The sequence below is a fragment of the Saccostrea echinata genome, unplaced genomic scaffold (assembly GCF_033153115.1).
Source record: "Saccostrea echinata isolate AGI-Se365-2 ecotype Australia unplaced genomic scaffold, CSIRO_AGI_Sech_v1 ptg000037l, whole genome shotgun sequence".
NCBI lineage: Eukaryota > Metazoa > Mollusca > Bivalvia > Ostreida > Ostreidae > Saccostrea > Saccostrea echinata.
In genome coordinates this window covers 1,868,905-1,894,815 of record NW_026889786.1, presented here as the reverse complement: position 1 = coordinate 1,894,815, position 25,911 = coordinate 1,868,905, and the positions used below count along the sequence as shown (strand labels likewise).

Genomic DNA, 25,911 nt, shown 5'->3' with positions numbered 1-25,911 from the left:
TGATTTAAAGTTTTGCGGGTTTTCGAGTGGCTCTAATCCAATCTCAGGTACATTGGCTTATTATACACATATCTGAAAGGTAACTATTTAAGATTTCATATGAATAATTCATTGAAATGATAATTATATTGATATTTCTATATAAGGCAATGTTCAAATCATTTGAAGGATTTTCAATTGCACAATAACAAGTATCGATGCAGTTATACAATATAGTACTAAAGGAGGGAAGGAATCGTGGATACACTTGTTAAGAAATTTGTGTAATTTTTATCTCAGCTTATCGAAGACTGAATGTTAAATAACCAACATACACATTGCTATCGTACTCATTTTATCGTATGTAATAAAGAATGAAACACGATTTGTGAATACTGGTATACTTTGATAACCTCCAGAAAAAATATATCATGTCAAGAAAATTGATAAAAGGCAGTAAGACCGGTAACATTATTTTTTTAAGATAAAGATATTCTGGGACACTAACAAATAAATCCAGCTATAGAAAATATCAAGTACATTGTTGAATTTACTAGTATTTTGTTGGTAAGTTACAGATTTTAAAAGGAAAGTGATTACTGTCCTTTCGTCAAGATTTTAAGTTTTCTAGTTTGGTGTGAACTTTCAAAATGAAACACGTGAATTGAGTGCTGGACAAAAAATTATAGATGATGTCATAAGACAGTTATACCAGCACGTAGGTGTTTGCCTCTAAATGTACCCGCTTCATATTTGGGTATCGAGGGAAGAAGCCACAATAATTCTATTATTTACAAAACATAGTTAATCAGAGATTACAGAGCTCATCTTGAGCAACGAATTTCATCTTTAGGTATGGCAAAGTCTCACACTAAACTAATAGCTTGGTAGTGTGCATTCCTAAATGCAACATAATACAATTTTTGTCTGATATGGCTTGCACTTACTTGGGAATGGACTTATCTAAAGACTTTGAACTTGTTACTCATCCAGAAAAAGTAAGTTAAATCCAGCAAATTTGAAATTGTTCATCCCTTGATGCATCAAACATGCAAGTTTAGTCTAGGAAGAGCTTCCAGTTACTCTGGAATGAGTCTGCTCCAAAAACTTTAGCCTAACCTAGTCATTTATCTGGAAAATGTAGGTCAAATACAGCATCTGAAGCAACTCTTTATTTTCTGTACGTCAAGTATTCTCGTGATATTCCTATGAAGCAGAATTTATTTCCAAACTTCTGAATGAGAAGAAGAAAAAAACTTGACATTCAGATTTATCGACGGTGTTTTATCAATTAACAATAGTTACTTCAACCCATATGTCAACTCGATATATCCAAGTGAACTCGAAATAAAGGACACCACAGAGTCTGTTTCATATTTGGATGTTTTACGAACTACAGGCGATAAGGGCCAACTAACAACTAAACTGTATGACAAACGAGATAACTTCAGCACTTTCCTTATTTTTGTAGTAATATTCCGCTAACACCTGCATCTGTGTTTATATCTCCAACACAGGCACTTGTTTCTGTAATAAATTTTTCACCCTTAGTATAATATTATACTATGGGTCAAAAATTTATTACAGAAACAAGTGCCTGTGGTCTCCAAACGTTTTCGATACTCAAGAGCATGCTCTGAGTAAGATAAATTTTTAAACCGAGACAAGCCACTGACAGATAAGTTGATCTTACAGGGATTTCAACAGCATCGTTAGAAACCTGTATTTCCTAAATTCTATGGTCTTTATAATAACCTTGTTAGCAAATATACTATGAAATTTTGAGTTCGATTACGGTTCGTTATTTTTACCTTTTTTTCATTTTTATGAATAAATTCAAATTAATTCAAAGTGAAGTTCAAAGAAAAAAATAATCAGTGTCTATAAATTTTCATCATGTTAATGAATATGGGGATAAAGCTTTTTTTACAAAATTCTTTCAGATGCTTACATTCAGAAAAATGTCGAAAATCAGATGCATCCAATTCTGCGCCTGCGTAACTTGTACTTTGTTGTTGATTTCTTTGGAACTTTACATGAAGGATCAAACAAAAGTTTTGCAGATGACACTCACTCCTGCAAAACTATCAATTACTATTCCCTCGCCAGTAAAGGAAAAGGATAATATCGTGTGTCCAAAAGGTCGATATTCTGTGCATGGTATTATTTCTCTATTTCTGCATGACAAAACTATACATTTGAAGAATGGATATATATATATATATATATATATATATATATATATATATATATATATATATATATATATATATATATATATATATATATATATATATATATATATGTGTGTGTGTGTGTGTGTGTGTGTGTGTGTGTGTGTGTGTGTGTGTGATTATATAAAATAGCAAAAATACACAATTGTTACAGCTTTTTCTATGAATCTGTTCCTGAAGTGACTACACATTGTATTCGAACAGTCTTTGAATTTTACTATGTGATCTTTCTTAATCTCGCAAATTCTGAATATACTGGTAGCAGTAATTATATTGTTGTCATGTTGTAAATTTAGTATGTACAACCACCAACTAAATTCAAAATTTACAACATGACAATCTGCCCAGAGACTTGTGGAGGGAATTTTCGATTTTGAAGTTGTAAATTTTTTTCTTTGAAAGCCTTAGTTAACTTAGAAACTTATCCAAACAAATCAAGCTTTATGAAATGTCTTTTTAAAAATGTGAAACATTGATGTAAAATAAAGTAAATCAATGTTTTGTTGTTTGAGCCATCTGTTCCTAAAACCCAAACACTATTTTTTCCAGTCGCAATTTAATTTTTCGACCTTGCATAAAAACCCATGCTGGAAGTCTGTAAGCGGAAAACTAAAATGCCTTCCATATTTTCAAGTGATAGGAATGGATAAATGTGCACGGATATCGCGACACCCGGATGTAGCAGTGAACACAAAAGACAAAGAAACTATGTATTGGTCTTGGAAACGATATGGCGAGTTTATTTTTCAAATCTGATGAATTACATGTAGAATTTAAATCGAGTAAATAAATTATCAAAGCAGTAGATTTACTCTTCCAACTTGTATTACTATCAAATATCAGACACAAATATTTTTTTTCTCATTTCCTATAATTAGTTTTAGAAAATGTTTTCAATCAGTATTAAATGACAGAATTAAGTAAAATTGCTTGATCTTAATAAATGTATATTCCTCTTATTGTTCATAGGTTATTGGTTATGGTCAGCGAGCATGATGAAGACCTATTTCTCAGACTATGTTAATTATTTTAGTAACACGGCTGCATTGTTAAATAACGCTAAACGAAAAGACGGCAAGACAAAGCTCATCACTGGTGAGTAGGCACCCCTTTCATCATTTAATGGCAAATTTGTTACTGTTTTTATCCAAAATATTAATTAGAATACTTGATACTAAATTTGTTCTTATTTCCCTGGAATTAACCCAATGTTCTTAATAAAAATATGAAGTCGAACTCTAGAAATTGGTGAATTAAACATACCAAAACTACAGTTAACATTATATATTTTAAAGTTTTCTTTTTAGTGTTACAAAATGAACCCTAGTCTCGACTCATGCATGTTTTGATTTTTTTTTCAGGGGACGGAACTCCGATGGATATGTGGGATTTTCGGGGATGGAAAATGATACCACAGAACAGGGGACTCTCAGAACCCCGATATCTGACCCCACATCTCATTAAACACATAAATCCAGACGTTAAACTTATAGTTATACTCAGAAATCCAGTAGATAGGTAAAAAAAAAACTATCAGAGGATAGCTGATTTCCAAGATTTCTGGAATGTCTTTTTATGCCATGAAAATATTCAACACTTGAATAATAAAGACAACAATTTGGACAAAAACATATTTACCATATTCATAAGATCAACATCATCTAGTTTTGAAAATGAAAGGTCTTATTCTAAAGTTATTTAGTTCCCTCGTGCAATATCATAGGATATTTGTATAGTTCTCAATCACCAAGCTTTCTTCTTTTAGACTGTATTCGGACTACTATTTTATTGACAATGGAGAGCGAAACAAGAATCAAACTACTTTTCATTTCGCTGTGTTGAAGGCAATTAATGTTCTTGAGAGGTGTAGCATACGAAGAATTTTGAGGAGTTGTCTGTTTGATTTTCATATAAATGCAGATTTAAACAAAAAGTAAGTATATAACTATTGCTACTTATTATTAATTTCCACTGATCATCTAATGTGTATGCATCGTTGATTAAACAATAAGTTAATTTTGCTCTTAAAAATTCTTAGCACCAGTGAATGATTTATCATAGTAAGATTTATCGAAAAATATGTACATAAAATACAAAAAAGTAAACTTGGTCGTGTTGTTTTAAGGACACTTATAATACTGATAAATTTTCAAGATTATAGCGCCAGCATGCATTACCAGGTTTTTTTTAAAAAAAGATATCAATTGATGAAAATTCTTGTATAATTCAAAGAAAAATATACAAAAATTACTATTCTAGTTCCTTTGTCAATCCAAACTTGTTTTAGAGGAAGTGTACAGCACTATATATAGACATTATAATGTAGCACACAATTCCTTTTAGTGTTGCAACTCTTCAACTCCAGGGAAAAAGACATTTAAGTTCAAACGTTGCGTATGTCCTCAATTCATTCAGGCCCGTAGGAAGCAATTTCACTTTGAGGGGGCACAACCATACATTTTCAGTTGAGGGGGCACTATCAACTACCTTGACAAGCAAAAAAGGGGGCACAAGCATATAGCAGCTATGTTTTCTATAGTATTCTATATATCGGAAAATTATTGGGGGAGGCACGGCCCCCTGTGCCCCCCCCCCCCGGTTCCTACGGCCTTGTCATTAACCAATAAAACGTCACCCAACTCTTAAATTTCAATTTTCTTCAAGAGTTGTATAACAGAAGAACAAATTGATTTAGAGAAGATCAAATTTTAAAATATTTCTGTTTATGTCCTCAACACTGCTATCCAAAACATCTGTTTAAAATGTTTCTCACTTTCAAACGGTCTTGATCTGTCAACGTCGGAGTAACCTCTGTGTATGATAGAGCTTGTTCTGTCTAACTTAATTATACTTATACTCAGTTCTCTTTCTAAGAGTGAAATTCTTCAAAATCACATTACAGTGCATGTTTAATACTTTTACCATTCTAGTCAACAAAGGTTAGTTCTAAACTTCATAAAGATTGCCAGGTCCAGCAAATGGTCTACCAAGACACTATTTTTACTCCTTACAAAAGAAGAAGGTACCGTTTGGGCTTTATTGTGCCCTAAACACTAAAATTTTGATGTTTTCAAAAGGTTATGGAATTGGCTTAAATATGAGTTGAGTATATGAGTGTAATAAAGCATGAAAGAATATGGCATGAAGGATGAACATTCTGGAAATATGACGTCATTATTTTGGTATTTACATTTCTAAGGTTTTAACAGAAAAAGCCTCAAAAAGATTCATTTCTGGGGTTATTTTCCTTAGAAAATAGTATCCAAAGCCGTCGCCCACTTTAATTTTCTATATACAGATATACAACAGATATGTTGTGTAAAATCATTGGAAAAATCACATTTCTCAAAATTTTTTAAGAAAATGCGGAAAAATGAAAAAGTTCATGACGTCACAATTAGCATTTTAGTGGACATATGAGAAAAACGATCTGTCTATGTTCTTACTGCATGGCATTTCAAAAGTCTAGAAAGCATGAGTTTTAATTCCTTACACCACTTTCATCTTTTAGAGAAATACAGGGCCAGATTTGTAATGAAATGTACCTTCTTCTTTATTAAACATTTTAATGTTTAAAGCGAAATTTAGAGATCAAATTCAAATACAGCGATATGCACACTTCTGTGACGTCATATGCGACAGTTCAGTGATAAAGAAACTGCATACTTTAAACGATGTTATCAACGACAAATGCGGAATAATTAAGAAAATCCTGAGATAAATTACATGCTTTTTCAATTACTCTAGGAGTATAAACATTTATTAAATTAAATGTATTAGTAACGGACCACGGTGTATACATGGTGTTATCATTTTAGTAAGAAAATAAAATCGAAATTGAAAAGCACGAAGAAAATAGATTTATAGCTCATGTCATCTACAAAAATTTAAAATTTTTTCAATTTCAATTTGCATATGACAATTAATTGTCATATACATATTTTAAATTGAAAAATTCTAAATTTTTGTAGAAGACACTTGTTAATTTTATCACAGTTTATAGAAGATTATAGAAGAAAGGGTATGTAGTAAAGATCCTGTCATTTTCAAACTACGGGTATTTTACCAATTTTGGGGGGACGTGCTTTATGCCCTTTTCGCAGATTTGTAATATTTTAATTTTTTTTTTAGATCGATCACTGTTCGTTATCTTCCTTTTTTCACTTTGTTAATACTGTATTTATATAATTGATATTGTTTTTCTTTCTAAGATTTACTTGAATGAAATTATATATGATTAATTCACCTTTTACACATTGCAAACATTAATTATGCAAGTTGAAAATTGCAGAAAATGTGTATATAAATTTGAAATAATAATTCTTTTAATTGCGTGTATCTTCTATGTACATGTGTATACTTTTGTTTGTCTGTTGTTTAATGTCCTTTTGAGAATTTCTCACTCATATGGAGACGCCACCACTTACCGTTGGAGAGCCGTAAATTTTGACCTATACTCGGCACTCAGGGCCATTGAGCTGTGAGGGATCTTTTTCGTGCCAGCAACTACTGTGACATGGGACCTCGGTTTATACGGTCTCATCCGAAGGACCGGTCTCCACGTCCCACAATGGGATTCGAACCCGCGACGTAAGGATCAACTCCTTACTCCGCGACTCTCTAGCAAACGCTTTAACCACTGCGCCACGTCGGGCGATCTTCTATGTACATGTATGTAATTGCGTGTATTAAACGTTGAATTCGACATTGATTGGTGAGATCCACTTGTAAAATAAGAAGAGAGAATGGATATATCGTTTAAACAATAGTTATTCCCTGTAAATTAGGTTTCATGATCTTCATCTAAGATCGTAATCAGATCGTAATCAAAAACACCACTTAAAATCTTCATTTCTTCGACTTTCTATTCTTTTACTTGATAGGCAGGGTTGGCAAGATTATTTTGTGTAGCTTCTTTATATTTATTGTATTTCAGGTATCTTGGTGATTTTCTTTTATTGACTGATATACAATTATTAGACATTTTCTTTTAATTTACTTTGCTTAATTGAAAATATTAGACAGAAATGTTAATAAAATGGTTAATTAAGAAGTTTAAGATAGATATCATTGAATGAGATTCATTTTATACGCAATACAGAAAATTCTTGTATAAAATAACTAATTTTTTACTGGGTGGAAATATACACAATTTTGGATCTACATTCACATAACCCGACAAGTCTTTCATAGCTTTAATAGTGTAATATTAGCTTTAATAATAAGTTATGTAAGAATTGAAAAAATCTTTTTCAAAATAATTCCCAAACTTTAGCTTCAATATTTACTTTTCAAAGAACTTTACGAGTAACAAGTTTTACTGGAAGTTCAATGTCACACCTGTAAATGTCTGGATCTTAATTTGATTAGGTGCAAAACATTTAAGGCTCGCACAGTCTAGTTCTTGTAATTGCCTCTCAATAAAATATAATTTTATATTTTCAGACGAGAATACATTTAGGATTTTATGCTATTTATTTACGAGAATGGCTCTCAGTATTTCCACGTGAACAAATGTTAATTCTACGTACAGAAGATTACTCATCTAATGTGTCCTCTGTTGTGAAACAAGTATTTAAATTTCTTGAATTACGTGAGTATTAAAAGTTTGTTAAATGCAAATTTCTTTTTTAGTCTAAACAATTTCTTTATTAACTTTGTTATCATCATTTGTCCTTCAATCTGTGACCTTCATAATTAAGTATAAACAATATATTGGCAATAACAATGTTTTTACTTGTTTCTATTTTGTATTTTAAAAGTTTTATGTTGATTTAATATGTTATTTTTTCAGGTGTTTTGACAGATGATGAACTAGAAAAACTAAATATTACGATATCAGAAAGAGTGTATGTTACAAAAGACAAGATTGGAAAACCGCCCATGAATCCCAAAACAAGACAAATATTAGAAAATATTCATAGTTCTGATATACAAGACTTATACAAGTTATTGAATGATGAAAGATTTCTGTGGCATTCACAAAACAGTGTTATTGAAAATAATACGGAAAATGTGACACAATCTTATAAAATACATTATGAAAATAAAATATGATCCCTAATCTTTCTGCAAAGTTAAATGGTCAAATTCTAATGGATAGAAACCATTGTTTTGATTGATTGATTGTATGTTGTTAAACGTCCCGTTCGAGAATTTTTCACTCATATAGAGACGTCACCATATACCCATGAAGGGCTTCAAATTTAGACCTTTACTCGGCTCTCAGGGTCATTGAGCAGTGAGGGTTCTTTATCGTGCCGACGCCTACCGTGAAACGGGCCTCGGTTTTTAAGGTCTCATCCTAAAGATCCGCAACTTTCACTTAAAAGTGTCTTGACGAAGGAACGGTTGCTACTTATTTTTCTCGACTTAGGTCAGTCGCGGCCATGATTCGAGCACACGACCTTCCGATCACGGAGCGAGCGCTCTCCCTACTGAGCTACCGTGACGGTTCCATTATTTTGAAGTTAAGGGATTCAGTAAAAAGGGGAAAAAATCTTGTCTAGGTCACTAATGGTCTCTTATTTGAATTTTTGGGGGTCTTCGAGTGACTTTCGACCAATCTCAGGTAAATTGGCTTGTTGTATACATATATGAAACACATCTCGCATACAATAAAAAAAAATACAAATACAATCCATGAAATGTAATGAAAAATTGCTACATTTATAATTTTGATAAGAAACACGAAGCACAGTATCCGCATCGATATTCTTTACAGGATACACGATACGATAGGATAAACACACGATACATGTACGACACGATAAACGCACGATAGGATAGGATAAACGTACGATACGATAGGAAAAACGCACGATATGACAGGAAACACCACGATGGGATAAACGCAAAATACGACAAGTATTAGCTTTCCTAAAAAGCTTGTCTGACTTGAGCAAATTTAATTTTACGCGAAGAATCAAGAAAAGTTAAATCCAGTGTAAATCAACATGACTCTGAGTCATGAAATGAATTCTTTTGAGCAATAAAACAGAAGAAAAGTTCAATTCAGAAACTTGGACATGAGTTTATTCTATCAGAGACGTGATTCTATACACACTATATTACTTTTAATTTTTTTTTTTTCATGGACGCAGGAACGGGGGGGGGAGGGGGCAGTGAGCTCAATAATTTTGCCGATTTATACATAGCTAATTTATGCTTGTGTCCCCTAAATCATGTCTATATTAACTTCGGATATTTTTTTTGTGCTCGATAAGGAATTTTTCTTCATTTTGTCCACCCGAAACTGAAATTTTCTGAAATTTATTCCAACGGGCCTGTTTATGAATAGAAAGATATATAACCAGTGCTTTTCAAAGAAAAGTTACAACACATAAAAATCTAAACATCAATTGGTGAACAATTTTTATAAATAAGAAATGTCTTATTAAAAAAGATAAATGTGTTTTAAATGAGCTAATATCTTTGCATTTACTTTAAAGCAACAGAATATTCAACATTTATACTTCACTTTGATATTTTTTAAAATATACATTTGCAACGTTTGCAAACGTCTGAAAGTTATGAATATTTGTAGACTTATAAAAATTCTAAAGGTAGAGGGACATGGTGTATGCATTGAAAAATAAACATCCATTAGTTAATCTTATAAAGATAATCGACAAGTGTTGACCTGACCAGCTTCATTCCTTCTGTTTTTCTGGACATGAATGATGCAATTTTCGAGAATGGCCAAATGTTATGTAACCTATAATGTGATAATAATGACAACAGCTCAAGTACTTTGGTTTGTTTGGGTGTTTAGCATGTTTCCTTTACTCCACATGCTCTCCATTTGATAGTTTAGATAGTATGAAGTTTCCAAGATAAAGTTATCACAAGAATTCTATTGAACGACTTGACCAACAAGCCTTGGCTAAATCTAATACTGTCTGACGCCATGACGTCAGACAATAAACGATTTTCACTGTTTTTCCTTGTTTCTTTCTTCTTCTTTTTTCGATATAATGTAGTATGAATAATATTAATTACTTACAAAACTGCAAATCTCAATGATAAAATACATTAAACGTATGAAAAAACATTTGAGGTCACTATGCTTTGTAAAAGAAACGTTTATTTTTTGTCAATAAAATGGATCGACATCAAATTCAAACTGTAATTATTTTAGATTAATTCCACTCAATGGTGGAAATTTTGCGATTATTTGTGTAATTGTACAAAAATTTCTTCTGTATGGAGTTCTGGTTTGTGGTCCAAAGTGTTAATAAGTGGGAAAGATAGTAAATGTTTAAGATTTATCAAAAATATGTACAATTGTATCAAATCAAAGATATGTCTTGATCAAAACACCTCAGAATTTTTCATGTGTAACCTTGGGGTAAGAAAGGGGAAAATTTAACACCTTTTCTTTTTACTTTATATATTAACTTTATTAGAAAATTAGAAATAACTTTATTAGAAAACTTTTTACTACAGAATTATATTGAAGGTCTTAGGAGCTTTAGTGAAAAATTAGAAATTGAAATGCAGACTATGTTTAAACTATTTATACTTTTTTATGCTGATGACACAGTTTTATTATCTGATAATTAAGAGGATTTACAAAGATCTTCGAATTTTTAGATTATTTTAAAAGGTCATTGGAAGCTTCAAGTAAATACAGACAAAACTAATCTACTAATTTTTTCTAGAGGAAGAGTTCCAAAGAAAATATTTTTATATAAAAGAGGCCCCAATTGAAATTGTGAACGAATTCAAATATTTAGGTATTATCATGTTTCGTAGTGGACTGTTCCGAACTAAACAAGGGTCAAGGGTATGGAGTATTTAGAAAAATAAGATATTTTCATCTGCCAGAAGATTATCAAATAGATCTCTTTGATAAAGTTATAAGCCCAACTTTGATATATGGGGTTAGGAAAACTTAATTATTTTAGAGAAGGTACACTTAAAATTTCTGAAATTTGTTTTACACGTTTATTTCAGTACCTCTAATTGCATGTTGTATGGGGGAAACTGGAGATATCCATTTATGATAGGAAAAGGTACGAATGATTACATACGGGGCTAAACTGTTGATGTTTCATGAGCATAAGTTAACATACATAATGTACTGCTTTCTATATTAACGCTTTTCTGAAGGTTTATTTATGCACCCATGGTTGAAATGTGCAAGGGAGTTTTTGAATTCACGTGGTCTGTCTTATGTATGGATGAATCAAAATTTCTTAAGTATTACATTGTTAAAATCTGTTGTGAAAGAAACATTTTTAAGTCAATTTACACAAGAATGGTTTATGAAGATAGAAAATTCATCTAAATGTTTAAATCATATGATTTTTAAGAACAGTTTTGGGCAAGAAATGTACCTAAGTAAACTCCCAAAAGATTTAAGAATTATATTAACAAAATTTAGAATTTGTAACCACAGACTTCCTATCGAAGCTGGTAGATGAAATACTGACAGATCTTTAATATTATGTAATTCATGTAATAAAATCACTCTAGGTGACGAATTCCATTATGTAGTGAAGTGTACATTTTTTTTTCTCATTACGTATAAACTCATTGATGAGATATATTTTTCTTATGTAAATACTTATAAATTTAAGAACCTTACGTCCACCACAGATGTTGACTCAATGATAAAGTTGTCTTTCATTGTTAAAGAGATATTGGCATGTTTCCAGTAATATTCTTTTATTTTATACTATACAAAAACAAAACAAAAAATTATATTTAAAAAAACCAAATAAGCATACAAACCAAAACTCTAGATGCTGTCATAAGACAGTAATACCCGCACGTAGGTGTTTGCCTCTAACCGTACTCACATTCATATTTGGGTAACGAGGGAAGAAGCCACATTCATTTATTTAGAAAATGTCAGTTTTCAAGCCAAAATCGCCCCCGAAATTGAAATATGATTGAGAGTATCCCTTAGATATGCAATAAGGATTTACAATTGATTTTCAATTTTTACCCTGCGGGCGATTAGGTGTTAAAAAATATTTATTCCCCCTACAAAAACCTGGTTCCCTGAACTCCTCTTCACAAAAGTTCAATCTTTTTTTGGAATAATCGGGGAGTGTCCTGTATATGTGCAATAAGGTTTCAACAGATGAATCGGCTAATGCCAAAAAATGTAAAAGGACTTCAGGGAACTTGGTTTTTGTACAAAAACGCTGTTTATTGATCCAAATTGTCCCATGGTGAAAACACTGGCTTGAAGTGCAGGTGCCGAACATTGAGCGAGTACCATGTGGTAAATATAACTAGGGGTACCCTGCATACGAAACAGGGGGTCGTAACATAAAGCTTGCTAAGTTTTTGACTTAAGTAGGGTCATAAGTATGTTTTAGGTGCAATCTTGAGACCTGCCTAAGTACTACTTAAGTATGTCTTAAACCGTAACATAAAACGGACTTAGCTAAGTCAAACTTATGTTCAAAGTATGTTTTATTAATCATCCTAGTTTTCCAATTTATCTATATATGTATTTGTAAAAATGATTTAGTTACGTTTTTAATCACATGTGTAACCGGAAGTAGAACTCTTTAATAGATAAATCAACAAAGTTAATAGCCAACATGGCTTAAAGCAGTAAACTGCCTCCAGTTATGATTGTCAACCCAGGTAAGGGGATATCTGAACTATGATCAACGCTAAATGAAAACACAGTTGTAAGTTTTATAAATTTAATAAAGTGAGAATTAACCTTTGTAAATGATAACAAATAATAAATAATAGTCAAAATTTAAACAAGAATATAGTCTTTCAAAATTGCACAGGAATAAATAGTTTTATCAAAAATATAATTTAATCTGGCAAGTGAATAACAATAATCTCAATAAATAAATAAGAAGTTTGTGAAAAATTTAATAGGAAAAATGGGAGGAATGTGAAAAACCTATGAAAATAATTTATGTCCCTACCGAGTTTCCATACTTATGAAAAAGGTCAAAAATCCTATTAAATGAATAAATTAGAAAAGTGTAAAAGGAATGAGCTACATCACCCAATATGACTACTTTCAACACTCTAGAGTTGAACTGAAAATATCAATGCTAATTCTAGGTTCTAAAAATAACTGACCCAGAAAATAAACAACACCAAAAATAAATAATAAATAGTAAATAGTGGTTCTAGGAATTATACCTGTTATCTACAAATCCCTAGACCAGGCTTGACTTGGAAAGGGGAAAATAAATTTATTCTATTAAACCTACATCCTAACTGTTTCCTAAAAAAAATCTAGAATCTGTGAAAAACGTGAAACTAAAGCTAGCTAAGACCTAGAGTACTGTTAAATCATAAGATTTTGTTAGCACTACTAAAGGGTACTAAGCAAATAAGTGCGTTTAAACCAGGAGGTTTTATTAGCACTGTAAAGAGGAACTAACCATTAGGTCTATTCCCCAACCCAAGTGAAGAAAACTACACGAACACGGCTTTAAATACCCTAGCTATAGGCCCAAATATAAAAGCCAATAAACATCAAAGATTCTATAGCTAAGTTAACCAATCAGAACACAGCTACCAAAAGTACTATGGAAAGACTCCCAACATGGATGACACTTCCTGTTTAAAAAGTAAAACATGTGGAATGTCAACACATGTCCTAACTTAAAAAAGACAAATAATAACGGGGTTTTACGTAAGTAACAACTGAAAACATAAGGTAAATAGAATTATCAGACTGAAATACCAACAAATACTTGTAAAATATAATTTACGAAACGAGGGCTATGAAATAGAAATCTAAGCCACTACACATGTATATTAAAGTTGACGTCCTTACCTATCGGTTTTAGTTAGGTTAGATTAGATTTCGTATTTAGTTAAAATTAATTCTGCTTAAGTAATTGTGAATATTTGAAAATAAATATTGCACGGTCACAAAGTGGCACTAGTGGTTCATTGTAAATGCGTGAATATTATTTATCACTCGAGATCGACTGCGATGTTTTCAGTTTACCGTTTGTTGTTATTCTTCCGTTTGACAAATGTTCACTTGCTTTCAAATTGTCATTCTTGCAGACATGGCACGATAACCGAACGTCTACGTTCTTGAAATTGAAACTCTTAATAAAAAAAGTTTAAAAAAAAAATAGGGGCATTTTGAATTTTTTCTCCTTCCATATCAGCAAGCAGAGACTACGGACGTTTTATGATATACTTATTTACAATTTAATGAAGGATGGAAAAGAATAATATTGTTTTCAGAAAACAATTTTTCTTATATCTCCAACTTATCAATTCTCTCTCTCTCTCTTTCTCTCTCTCTAACGTTAACGGTAGTGAACCCCTGTCTGAATCCTCGTTTGTTGCGTTCTACTTTCAAACTAATTTACAGAAAATCTTTATTAAATAGTTCTCTACTCATCATCCTTTACTTCACCTGCAATTTTTAAAATCATTTCATCTCATTTTTTCACAGTGAACAAACAAATCCATGATCACTGTATACAATTTACTTATAATGATTAGTGTTTATAACCAAGGTCCCACTAATATTTCAAATGTATCCAAAAATAATATTTTGCATTTACATGTATGTCATTTAGAGAGTGATATTGGAATTAGTGATGAATACCTCCCCCCCCCCCCCCCCCCCCCCCCGACGAAAAACTAAAATTCATATACCAGTATATTAATTAGAGAAAATTATTTTTTAATGCATAATATAACTAGAGGAATGTTTAAACATAGTAAGTCAACCTTAAATAGTTCTAAATATGTGTTTAAGAAAGTTAAGACATACTTAAGTCACCTCTACCGGTCGCCTAAGTTTTGCTAAGATTGTCAAATCTAAGCACGCTTCTAGTTACGTCTTAAGTTTAAGACTGTACTTAAGTCCCACTTAAGCAAGGTCTTAGACTTAAGTACCCTTTATGTTACGACCCCCTGATGCCTATGTTTGAAAGTATTAGAATCATATATTTAGTTAAATTTATATACACGTATCAACCAATTCTACGATACTTGGTATACACAACATTTTTCATTGAAGTCTAACACCAAAATCTTCTCTCCCGCTGGATGAAGTATAACATTGTACGTTTCTGTGATGCCTTCTAAATCAATGTCTCTACTCTCACTTTTGCCATGTTTAAATTGTTTAAGTTTAGTTGTCTTATGCTTACAAACCAAAATATTGTCATTTAAATCAAATGTAAGACCACGTAGATTTTCATGCCAAGCACTCTTAAAAATCTCTTGGTTATTTCCATCCACAACTATAACCACACCACCTCTTATAAAACAATGCCGATCTGATATTGTCGATGAGGACACAAATGGTGCCGCACTGCCAGGACATACATACGCTGAACTATGGTTTACGCAGAAGTCCAAGGAACAAATCATTCTCTTTGTTTTATTGGCGGCAAATGCTGTTGTTGGCCCACACGAAATTGCCAACATGGGCTCTTTCAACTGAATGGTTCCAAGTTTTGTGAATGTTATAGTTTCAGTGATATCAATTAGATAATGATTAATAAAGTTTTCAAAAGAAACATATAGTTCATTCAGGCTCAAACCAGTGTGACAGAGTCCGTACGGTGTATTCTGACATTTCTCAGTGTGAACGCATTCTCCTGTGGGTTTACTGATGTCGTAAATCTTCAGCGCAGGTGGGCTAGTCAAAGAAAAAATAACCCTTGTATCGTGTATAAATAAGCCATAATAAACTCTTTCTGGAAATCCGCTAATCTGTGATCGTTTTTCAAATTTAACTTGCATCCAGTTCTTTTGAGACATTGTTTTTCTCCTTTGTAAAATATTATCTTTGTCATCTACCTCTGGAACACTCAATGAAATTATCTCCACTGCCCTTTTCTGTACTTTGGACAATTCTACGTCTTCAAACTCTTTGGCATTGGAAATTTGACTAAGAAAGTCCGAGTTATGTTGCTTGTAGTCTTCAGAGAAATTCCAAATGTCCAAAGACTTAAAACGAGTGATGTGGTCAGAAATCTGATTTTGCAATTTATAGTTTGTAATAAACAATTGTTTTGAGGACCCAAACTTTAAGACTGATTGTAACATGGTTCTTGCTTCATGTACTGTAGTGGAAAACCGTTTCAGCTCATCAAAAGCTATTTCAATATTTCCAATAGAATCTGCATGATTCTGCTCAAATTGTTTTAGCCACTTTGCATGTGCATTGTCCAATAATGTTTTGATCTCTTGAATTTTCTCTTCAGTGGTCACACAAATTTCTTGCTTCCTGGCATTAAGTTTGTCTAATCTGTTCTTGTTTTCTGACAGCATATCTTCAAGATTTTTCTCCAAACCAATATATTTTAAAGAAATTTTTTGAATGCTGTCTCGGTCAATCTCCAGGGCCATATCTTCAACTGTGTCCACATTCTTGCACAGTTTATGGTGTTTGACAAGACATACGATACAACATAGCTTTCGATGGTGTTGGCAAAACACATCAAGTATCTTCCCTTGGTGCAACATACAAGACTCTTCTATCTCAATTTCACTGTCTACCTCCTTAATGTTGGAGAGATTTAAAATTTTATGATTCTGCAGGCTTGGTGCAGCTCTATGTAATGATTTGCAATCTTCGCAAATAGCTTCCATACAAACTTTACACCATTGGTTTGCAGGTACAGTTTTCTCTAGTCGTTTGCAAAACATACAGTATTTATTTTCATCTTGCTCAGGATCTACAGACATAGTCAGAATAAGTTTATTTTGTGGTAATTCTGATGCCCACTCCTCATCTGAAATGTCACACCTAGGAGCGTCGATACATCTACGACACACTGGACATTCGATCGATTTTAATGTTTCATTTTCCTTATGTGCTGCCGTACTTGAAATGTAAGTCTGAATACACGGCTCACAAAATGTGTGATAGCACGGCAAATATTTCGGATTCCTTACCTTTTCTAGACATATCGGACAGTGGCATTTTTCAGTCTCAGGGTTTTCGACAGGGATTTCGTTTTTTGAGTCAGCCATTTTTTCTCAATCTCCTTACAGCAACTACTGCTGCACAACTTTCGGTTTGAATTCCTCTTACTATGACACACTGATTGGGTGTTGCTAAATAAAAAATCAAATATCCTTTAAAAAAAAATGCATAAGATAAACTTTGTCATCCTAATTTCAAGTTATGTTTTGGCGTATTATGGGTTGTTGTTTACTGAAAGAGATAAATTTAATTTTTGAGAATTCTTGAGGACATGAACTATGACGCTTCACGCCGGCATATGTTTTCAAAAAACAGTCAATCTACATCCTGTGCTATCCTCTCCACATCATCTATCATTCCATTGTATCATTGCTGAGGTGTTTTCTTTTGATGTCCACTGTGTTTTTATATTTTGATACACCATGACTAACTGTGCTCTAACAACACAGGGTAATGATGCAACAATTCCAATGATCCTTGACCTTACATTGATAAAGAAAAAGAATATAAACAAAGTAGCTGACTTTATGAGCAATATACAATGAGCAAACACATATAGACATAGTGAAGGTTTAACTTTCCTTAGGTCTACATAAAAAATTCTAAATTTTGCACGTCAATTTTTTTTAAATCCAAAACGAAATTCACACATTCATCTATCTTGAAAGAGCATGGTTGTTAGAGCACAGTTAGTCATGGTGTATCAAAAATAAAAACACAGTGGACATCAAAGGAAAAACGCCGCAGCAATGATACAATTCTTTAAAATGAGAAACAGAAATGGAGAAATATCAACATAATATTTCACAACCAGAAACTCAATGGGAAGAAACTCCGAGAGAATGAGACTATTACATGAAAAGGTTAATTCAAAAAAGAAAGAAAGAAACTTTAAAATACAAAAAGTGGAAAAGGTGTTCAGTGTCACATTTTAAGTCTTAAAGGTGTTTGGACACAAATTTGAAGTTAATATTTTCTCTAATTGTCTGTATAATTTCATGACTTATATATGTTGCTATAGCATTTCATACTAAAATATGATAAAAATCTTATTTTATCTCGAAGTGATTAAAACTTCGAATTTCTGGACGCGTTGGATTGACACATCCTTGCGCTTTCACGTATTTTAATTTTATTCTTTATACTTAATTAAGAAAAGTGGCAATTTTGTTATGTATTAATATATAAATAGTGCACGTTTTTGAGGGTAACAGTTGAAATTGACACCCCAAGGAAAACCATTGTCAACCGACGCGTCAGCGGAGGTTGACAATGGTTTTCCTTGGGGTGTCAATTTCAACTGTTACCCTCAAAAACGTGCACTATTTATTTTATTATACTGAATGTCTTATTGATTTCAGATGTCATAAAAAAATTCGGAGATCGTCGTTAAGTTCACGCTTAGAAAGCTTTCAAATTCCCCGCTTCTATTTTTCTCAATAAGAAAGCTTCGGAAAAGATTTACCAACCTCTTTATTGTTTGTTTGCTACTCAAAAAGTCCTTTATCATCTAAAGTTTGCACTCGCAAGGATGTTTCGTCTGTCGTTTGTTGTTTTCAAGTAAGCTACATCATACGCAAGTTTTTATTGACCTCGTTTATTCGGCTTCTTTCAAACGCACAACCGACGTTTTGAGAATTTTACGGTGAACCGTACGCGCATGATTTGAACGCATGTGATATTTTCGTAATGTTACCCGTTGTCAAGTGTGTTGCTAACGCTGAGGGTAACATTACGGATTGTTAAATGCGTCTAAACCAATCAGATTTTAGTATTTAACATGAAAGTATAATAATGAAAAATATTAAAACTATAACTCAGAAAATTCAGAGTAGAAAGTTCGAAAGTAAATCCCACTCACAGTATGGTAAGTCCGTGCTCAGTGGTGTGTGCAGAGTTTAACAATTGAACACACCCGGTGAATCGTAAACATTAACATTAAACATGCCCTGTTTACAAAAACAGTTTACGTTTCACGGGTGTGTTCAATTATTTAAACTCTGTACACATCACAGAGCAAGGACTGACAATACTGGTGAGTTGGTTTTGCTGTCGAACATTTATTTCTACTCTAAATTTTCTGGATTATAGATGTAATATTTTTCATTAATACGTAACAAAACCGCTTCTTTTCTTAAATATTAAGGATAAAGTTAAAATTTGTGTAAGTGCAAAGATGTGTTATTCAAACGCGTCCCAGAATTCGTAGTTCCAATAATTTCCAGATAAAATAAGTTTTTAATTATATTTTAATTATATTTTCATGTGAAATGCTATTGCAGTATATAAGTCGTAATTCTATTGAGCAGTATCGTGCCGCTATTGGGGTTTTTTACATCCAGTGTCATAGCATACTGATAAGGTCAGCTATAAGAGTCTTAAAAATTGCAAATCTGTTAAAAATTTTACTGTCTGCATTAGGGTTTTTCAAGCAACAATACAAGAGTCTGGCATCTTGGTCCCTCAAAATAAATTTTTTTGCACAGTTATTTATGTTTTTCATCCTTTTACGCTCAGGTGACATTGAAACAAATCCAGGACCAAATGTTGAAAACTCTCTTGATATTTTACATCTCAATATCAGAAGTATAAGAAATAAGATTGATTCCCTCATGTATTTAGTTCATGATTTTGATATCCTGTGTTTTAGTGAAACTCACCTGGACCCAAGTGTAACAGATGAAAGTTTATTTATAGAAGGTTTTAAGAGTATTTTCAGAAAAGATCGAAACTCCCATGGTGGAGGTGTAATGATTTTTGTCTCTAATTTTATTAAGGCAAGCCACAGAATAGATTTAGAACCAACTGATACTGAAATATTATGGATAGAAATACCTCAATTAAAGAGAAACCTTCTTATATGCTGTATTTACCGCCCACCACATACTAGCAGTATCTTTTGGCAAAAGTTCTCTTGGTCTATTGAAAAAGCCAATGATATCTCTAATAATATTGTAATACTTGGTGACCTTAATGTTGATTTCTTAAAACTAAATACATCACATGAAGTTCATACAATTTTGGACAGTTGCAGATTAACAAACATCATACATGAACCTACAAGAATCACTTGTAACACAGACACTCTCATAGATCCTATCATTATTAGTGAAAATATACATGTACATGATTCTGGTACCTTGAATGTTGCTCATACACTTAGTGATCATAGGGCTACTTATATATATATTCATCAGAACAGCAGCATTAATATGGCATATGAACGCAAAGTATGGGAATACAAGCATGCAGATTTAGAACTCCTAAATACACTCATATTACAAAGCGACTGGAATAGCATTATTGATGATGCAGAAAACATGGAAACTGCTACAAAAAACTTCACAGAAAAGTTTAATTCTATTATTCACCAATGCATACCAGAAAAAACTGTAACCATAAGGCCAAATGATAAACCATGGATGGATTCTTTTCTAAAGAAAACTATGCGTATTCGCAATAGACTCAGGAAAAAAGCACAAAAAACTAAAAGAGAATCTGATCGCATTATTTTTCGTAAAATACGAAATAAGGTTAATAACATGAAAAAACATGCCATCACTAATTATTACTATAATATTGATTCTCATCTAAAGGATGCTAGTAAGAATAATAAAAAATTATACTGGAAATTATTGAAAGACTTTTTTCACACTAAATCGACGAGTGAAATACCACCCATTCAGTATATTAATGACAATAACAAAGATAGATTTGCAATACTAGACACCGACAAGATTGAACTCTTAAACAAGTATTTTACATCTATCACATTTTTAGATGATAGTGACCACGAACTTCCAAATATAGAAATTAGATGTAATGATAAATTTCCAGAAATACAAATACAAGAACATGAGATTACAGATATAATTTCAGTAATTCCTGTCAATAAAGCAGTTGGTCCAGATTGCATCAGTCACAAAATGTTAAAGTCCTGCAAAAATACTATATCAAAACCACTGTGTATATTATTTAATAAATCATTATCATTAAAAACATTTCCTGAATGTTGGAAATTAGCATATGTTCTTCCACTATTTAAGAAGGATGACCCCTCTATAACTTCAAATTATAGACCTGTGTCTTTGTTGAGTTGTGTAAGTAAAATATTTGAAAGAATTATATTCAAACATGTGTACAATTACCTACATTCAAAAAATCTTTTTTATAAATATCAGTCAGGCTTTTTACCTGGGCACTCTACTGTATATCAACTTCTAGAAATATACCATTCTATTGTGAAAAGTATTGATGAAGGTAAATTCTGTTGTATGGTGTTTTGCGATTTATCCAAGGCATTTGATAGAGTATGGCATAAAGGCTTAATTTATAAACTTCAAATGTATGGAATCAATAGCAATATGCTAAATTGGTTTGAAAGTTATTTAAGCAACAGAACACAACAAGTCAAGTACAGAAATCTGCTCTCTTCCATAGGTTATGTAAAAGATGGAGTCCCTCAGGGATCGATACTTGGACCACTCTTATTTTTACTATATGTAAATGATGTTGCTCAAAATATGATATCTGTTTGTAGATTATATGCTGATGACAATTCTTTACAACAATGTTCAGAAAATATCACTCTTATTGAGCAAAATCTTAATCATGATCTTAGAATATTACATGAATGGTCGAAGAAATGGTTGTTGAAATTCAACCCACAGAAAACCAAAGCTGTATTTTTTCATTTAAAAGCTGTGCAACAATTTCCCAATTTAATTTTTGAGAACTGTCAATTAGAATATGTCACACAACACACACATCTTGGGATACTATTGTCTTCAAATTTGGGGTGGTCTGAACATATTGATAACATTGTAAAGAAGGCTTACAAAAAACTTGGTTTACTGAAAAAACTAAAATTCACTGTGTCAAGGGATATTTTATCCCAGATGTATATTTCTTTTATCAGACCACAACTGGAATATGCTGTTGAAGTTTGGTCTGGATGTACAAAGGCAGATATTGAAAAGCTTGAGAAAGTTCAATTATTTGCTGCTAGAATAGTAACAGGTCTTACACTTATTGCTTCCAAAAATTCACTTTATCTGGAAACTGGATGGGAACCTTTGGAAAATAGAAGAAATCGAACTAATCTAGTAACAATGTACAAAATACACAACAATTTAGTACCCACTTACATTCAAAATATAGTACCTGATATTAGAGGCAATATTTCACAATACTCTTCTCGAAATTCTTCCAACTATTCCTTACCAAAATGCAGATTAGAATTATTCAATAAATCTTTTATTCCGGACACAGTTAGAAAGTGGAATGCAATTAAACTCGGCATAAGGGAGGCAACATCCATTAAATGTTTTAAAAAAAATTTGTCAAGTAATATTGTAAAACCTCCAAAGTATTTCTCTTTTGGAAAGAGATTTTGGAATATTATTCACACAAGGTTAAGACATAATTGTATTTTAAATTCTGACCTATTTCGCTGTAATTTAATAGACAATCCAAATTGCTCATGTGCATGGACAAATAGAGGATCCCTACCATTTGTTTTTTGTTTGTAGAAAATATGCAACAGCAAGACATTCTCTAATGAGTAATTTATTATCATTCAACAGTTTGTACATTATAGATGTGCATTTGATGTTATGGGGTGTAGATTCATTTTCTGATCAGCAAAATGTAGAAATTTTTAAAGTTATTCATACTTTTTTAATAGAATGTGGTAGATTTTCTAAAAAATCTTAATTTTTGTATATAGAATTGTATTCTGGTATAAAGAGCTTACAGTCTTTGACACTACTAATTGTTACTGAGAATAATTGTACTTTATTATGGCAATGTTATAAAATTTTGAATAAGGAGAAGACTATCTAAGTTGTAGAACTTGTGTCTTATCCTTTTGGCTTTGTCAATAAAATATGTTCAATTCAATTCAGTCGTGATATTATACAGAAAATTTGAGAAAATGTTAAGTTCAAATCTGTGTCTAAGCACCTATAAAAAGAAATAGATATATTGAAATCAGAAAAAAATGAACATCATACTTTTAATGAGGACTGTAAATATTGAAAAGATTGTAGAATTTAGAGGCAAGTCAAAGGGTAGACCCTAGTTGTGAATGTATTATTATTTTTATCGGTAATAATATTAATGTGCAGCATATTTCTCCCAGTGCTGAAGCTGTTTTAAACATTCTTGACATTAGTGTAAAAAAAAATTTCCAATTAAGTTAAAGTACTACAACTGTTTTGTCAAATGAAATGATTGAGTGTCTAGGAATCATTTGATAGAGCAGCGTTCAAACGGTGAAAATGTAAAAATGCGCAAAGACGCAAAAACGGAAAATATTGTTATGGTATACAGATAAATTTTAACAGATGATATCGGAGAAGTTTCTTATGAGAAGGGAAAGATATTTATAGTACCAAAGAAATGTTGGCGGTATAATTCAAATAAAGAGTGTAATAGAAAAAAATATTTTAAATTTTGTCTTGTATTTAGATTGTAGAAGAGCAACAGAAAATAAGTTATTTTTCTTTTCGCAAGTGAAATATCTCATGATGTTCATTCCTTTACATTTTCTGCGCACTCTCTTTTACAATTTTCAGTTTACAAGAGTTTTTGATATGGAAAAGAATTGAATATTCATATTAATACAGACATTCCTGTACAACAAAAGATCCATATGAAGTGTTTATTTTTCATGTGTCTCAAAATTGTTTTTTAAAGATGGACCAGATGATCCAAATTCTTCACAAGCAGTTTTTTTTAAAGTCATGGAGTGGAGAAAGTTCCTCTTATGAAGGAGGAAATCGTTTTAATTTTTGTTCTTGATAATGTTGCTGGTACATTTTTATCCGTTAATATCTAGTTGTATTACAGTATCTTTTATTCTCCAAAAATTAATTTTGTTCACAATGCTATTGTTTCATCTTTGGAGAACAAATTATTTTTTACCATTTTGAGAACTCTAGGAATTGTTTGTAAATCAATTACAGAATCGTACTAAAAAAATTTCAGAAGTGTCAAATGTGAATATGGAGTACCGTGTATCAAAGACTTTTATATTCTTTAAATGTAATTCATGAAACCTCTTGTATATAGCACTGAAATTAGATTATTTGAAGGTCCAGATTTTTATGGTGCTGCGGCTGATTATTTATACAATATGTCCATTAATGATGACCTTGTATGTGATTTTATTAAGAGATGCTGTATTTTAATAGACAATTAAGGCAGAAAAAACGTGTACAGATATTTTTAGATGGAGGCGTGCTAACGAGTTGTATCATGAAAGTTCATCATGTTCTTCAACAATTTTACCATTCAGAGATTAAAGATTCAGTTAGATTTTAAACTGAAATATGCTGCCAGGTAAACTTTAAACACTATTGAAAGTGTTGAAAATACGGAAAATACGGTTAGCTGAGAAAAATGAAGTTAAACATGGAAACATTATTGATGATATTATTGAAGCAAAGGAAGTAGAATATTTTTGTTGGAAAATGAGAGGAGAGAAGTCTCTTAAGCCATGAACGCATGTTTGTCTATTAATCTCCGTTTGACACAACATTAGTAGTGCAAATATACAACTACTGTTAAAAGAAGAACAATAGAAAAACATATGTGCTAACTATGTTTTAAGTCAGAAAAAAGTGGGCGTTCTTATTAATTTTATCGTATATAGAGATTCAAGAAATCATGGTTACCCCCCACCTATGAAAACAGATACGTACTTCGTAAATACAAACTTTTATTAAATGTAATTGCGTAAAGTTGTAAATTGGATATTGACCATTCCTGCAATTAAAAGAAAAATGCTCGTTTTGAAAGCTCATTTCGCATGAAAGTACAGTCATCCTTTACCACACATGGAGCGAGCATGGAGAGGATGTAGAATGGGAGGGGCAGACTTTAAGCTACTGCAATGGAGTGTATAAAGTACTGTCATATAAAAATAGAGACATGATAAATATCACTTTATAAAAAAAAAACACCAAATACTACTGCAACTTTCTAAATAAATGATGTAAAAGTACAATATTCTTTAAACTTGTAGAAGAGGGCATGTAATGAGTTAATATCATTTCCATAAATTATACACCGTTTAATTGCATATCTTAATTGGAATTAACTCAAGACAATTGAAACTTTTAAATTTGATGTAAGGAATAATTTTCAATGTCTTTGGAATTATGATTGACAGATAACTTTACACGTTACATATCTCTTTGAATAAATACGGTTTAAGGGTTTGGTTCATTTTTTCATTAACATTATGAGCTTTATGTTTTAAAACCCATTGAATCAAATGTTTTCTTATGAATTATTATGGTACGTTTTAAGATGAAAAAGTTGAACATAACGAACAGAGATCGATCTCAAAAATAACCTACAATGAAAAAGATGAAGAGAAAGAAAAGAGATCTATCTTTAAAAAACAAATATGTAAACAGGGTATAAAACACGAAGCCCCAGAAATTCCAGAGGTGAGATCAGTAAATGTTGTCTAGGAGGAGTAAGCATCCCCTGTCGACCTGTCACACCCGCCGTGAGCCCTAAGTATTGATCAGGTAGACAGAATGTTCTAGTCACATTTAGTATAAAAACAAAGACTTAGAACAATTTTTATGAAACACGTCTGCCAAATCAAGTAATATTCAGGCGCGGATCCAGGAATCTTTTCGGGGGGGGGGGGGGGGTCCTCCCCAGTTAAAAAAAAATCTAAAAAAAATTTCTTGACAAGGAATAAAAAAAAAAGAAAAAAAGAAATTCCTTTGCCTATCCAGAACATTTCTTGACAAGCAAAATAAAAAAAGAGAA

At 31.9% G+C, this 25,911-nt stretch overlaps 3 protein-coding genes across 3 annotated transcripts in view; 1 reads left to right on the top strand and 2 right to left on the bottom strand.

Moving 5' to 3' along the window:
- The window catches only part of LOC133200175 (caspase activity and apoptosis inhibitor 1-like), a 327,434-nt gene that overhangs the window by 139,361 nt on the left and 162,162 nt on the right, over positions 1–25,911 (bottom strand). The gene's annotated exons all lie outside the window — the stretch shown is intronic.
- Positions 2,856–8,270, top strand: LOC133200091 (carbohydrate sulfotransferase 15-like). The gene is made up of 7 exons (XM_061335827.1): positions 2,856–2,946; positions 3,183–3,308; positions 3,575–3,731; positions 3,979–4,146; positions 5,144–5,240; positions 7,659–7,806; positions 8,008–8,270. The coding sequence occupies exons 1-7, from the start codon at positions 2,856–2,858 to the stop codon at positions 8,268–8,270; spliced, it is 1,050 nt and encodes a 349-aa protein (XP_061191811.1).
- Positions 15,151–24,890, bottom strand: LOC133200246 (uncharacterized). The gene is made up of 2 exons (XM_061336061.1): positions 24,840–24,890; positions 15,151–17,249 (listed from the first exon to the last, which is right to left on the bottom strand). The coding sequence occupies exon 2, from the start codon at positions 17,163–17,165 to the stop codon at positions 15,162–15,164; it is 2,004 nt and encodes a 667-aa protein (XP_061192045.1). The 5' UTR covers positions 17,166–17,249; positions 24,840–24,890; the 3' UTR covers positions 15,151–15,161.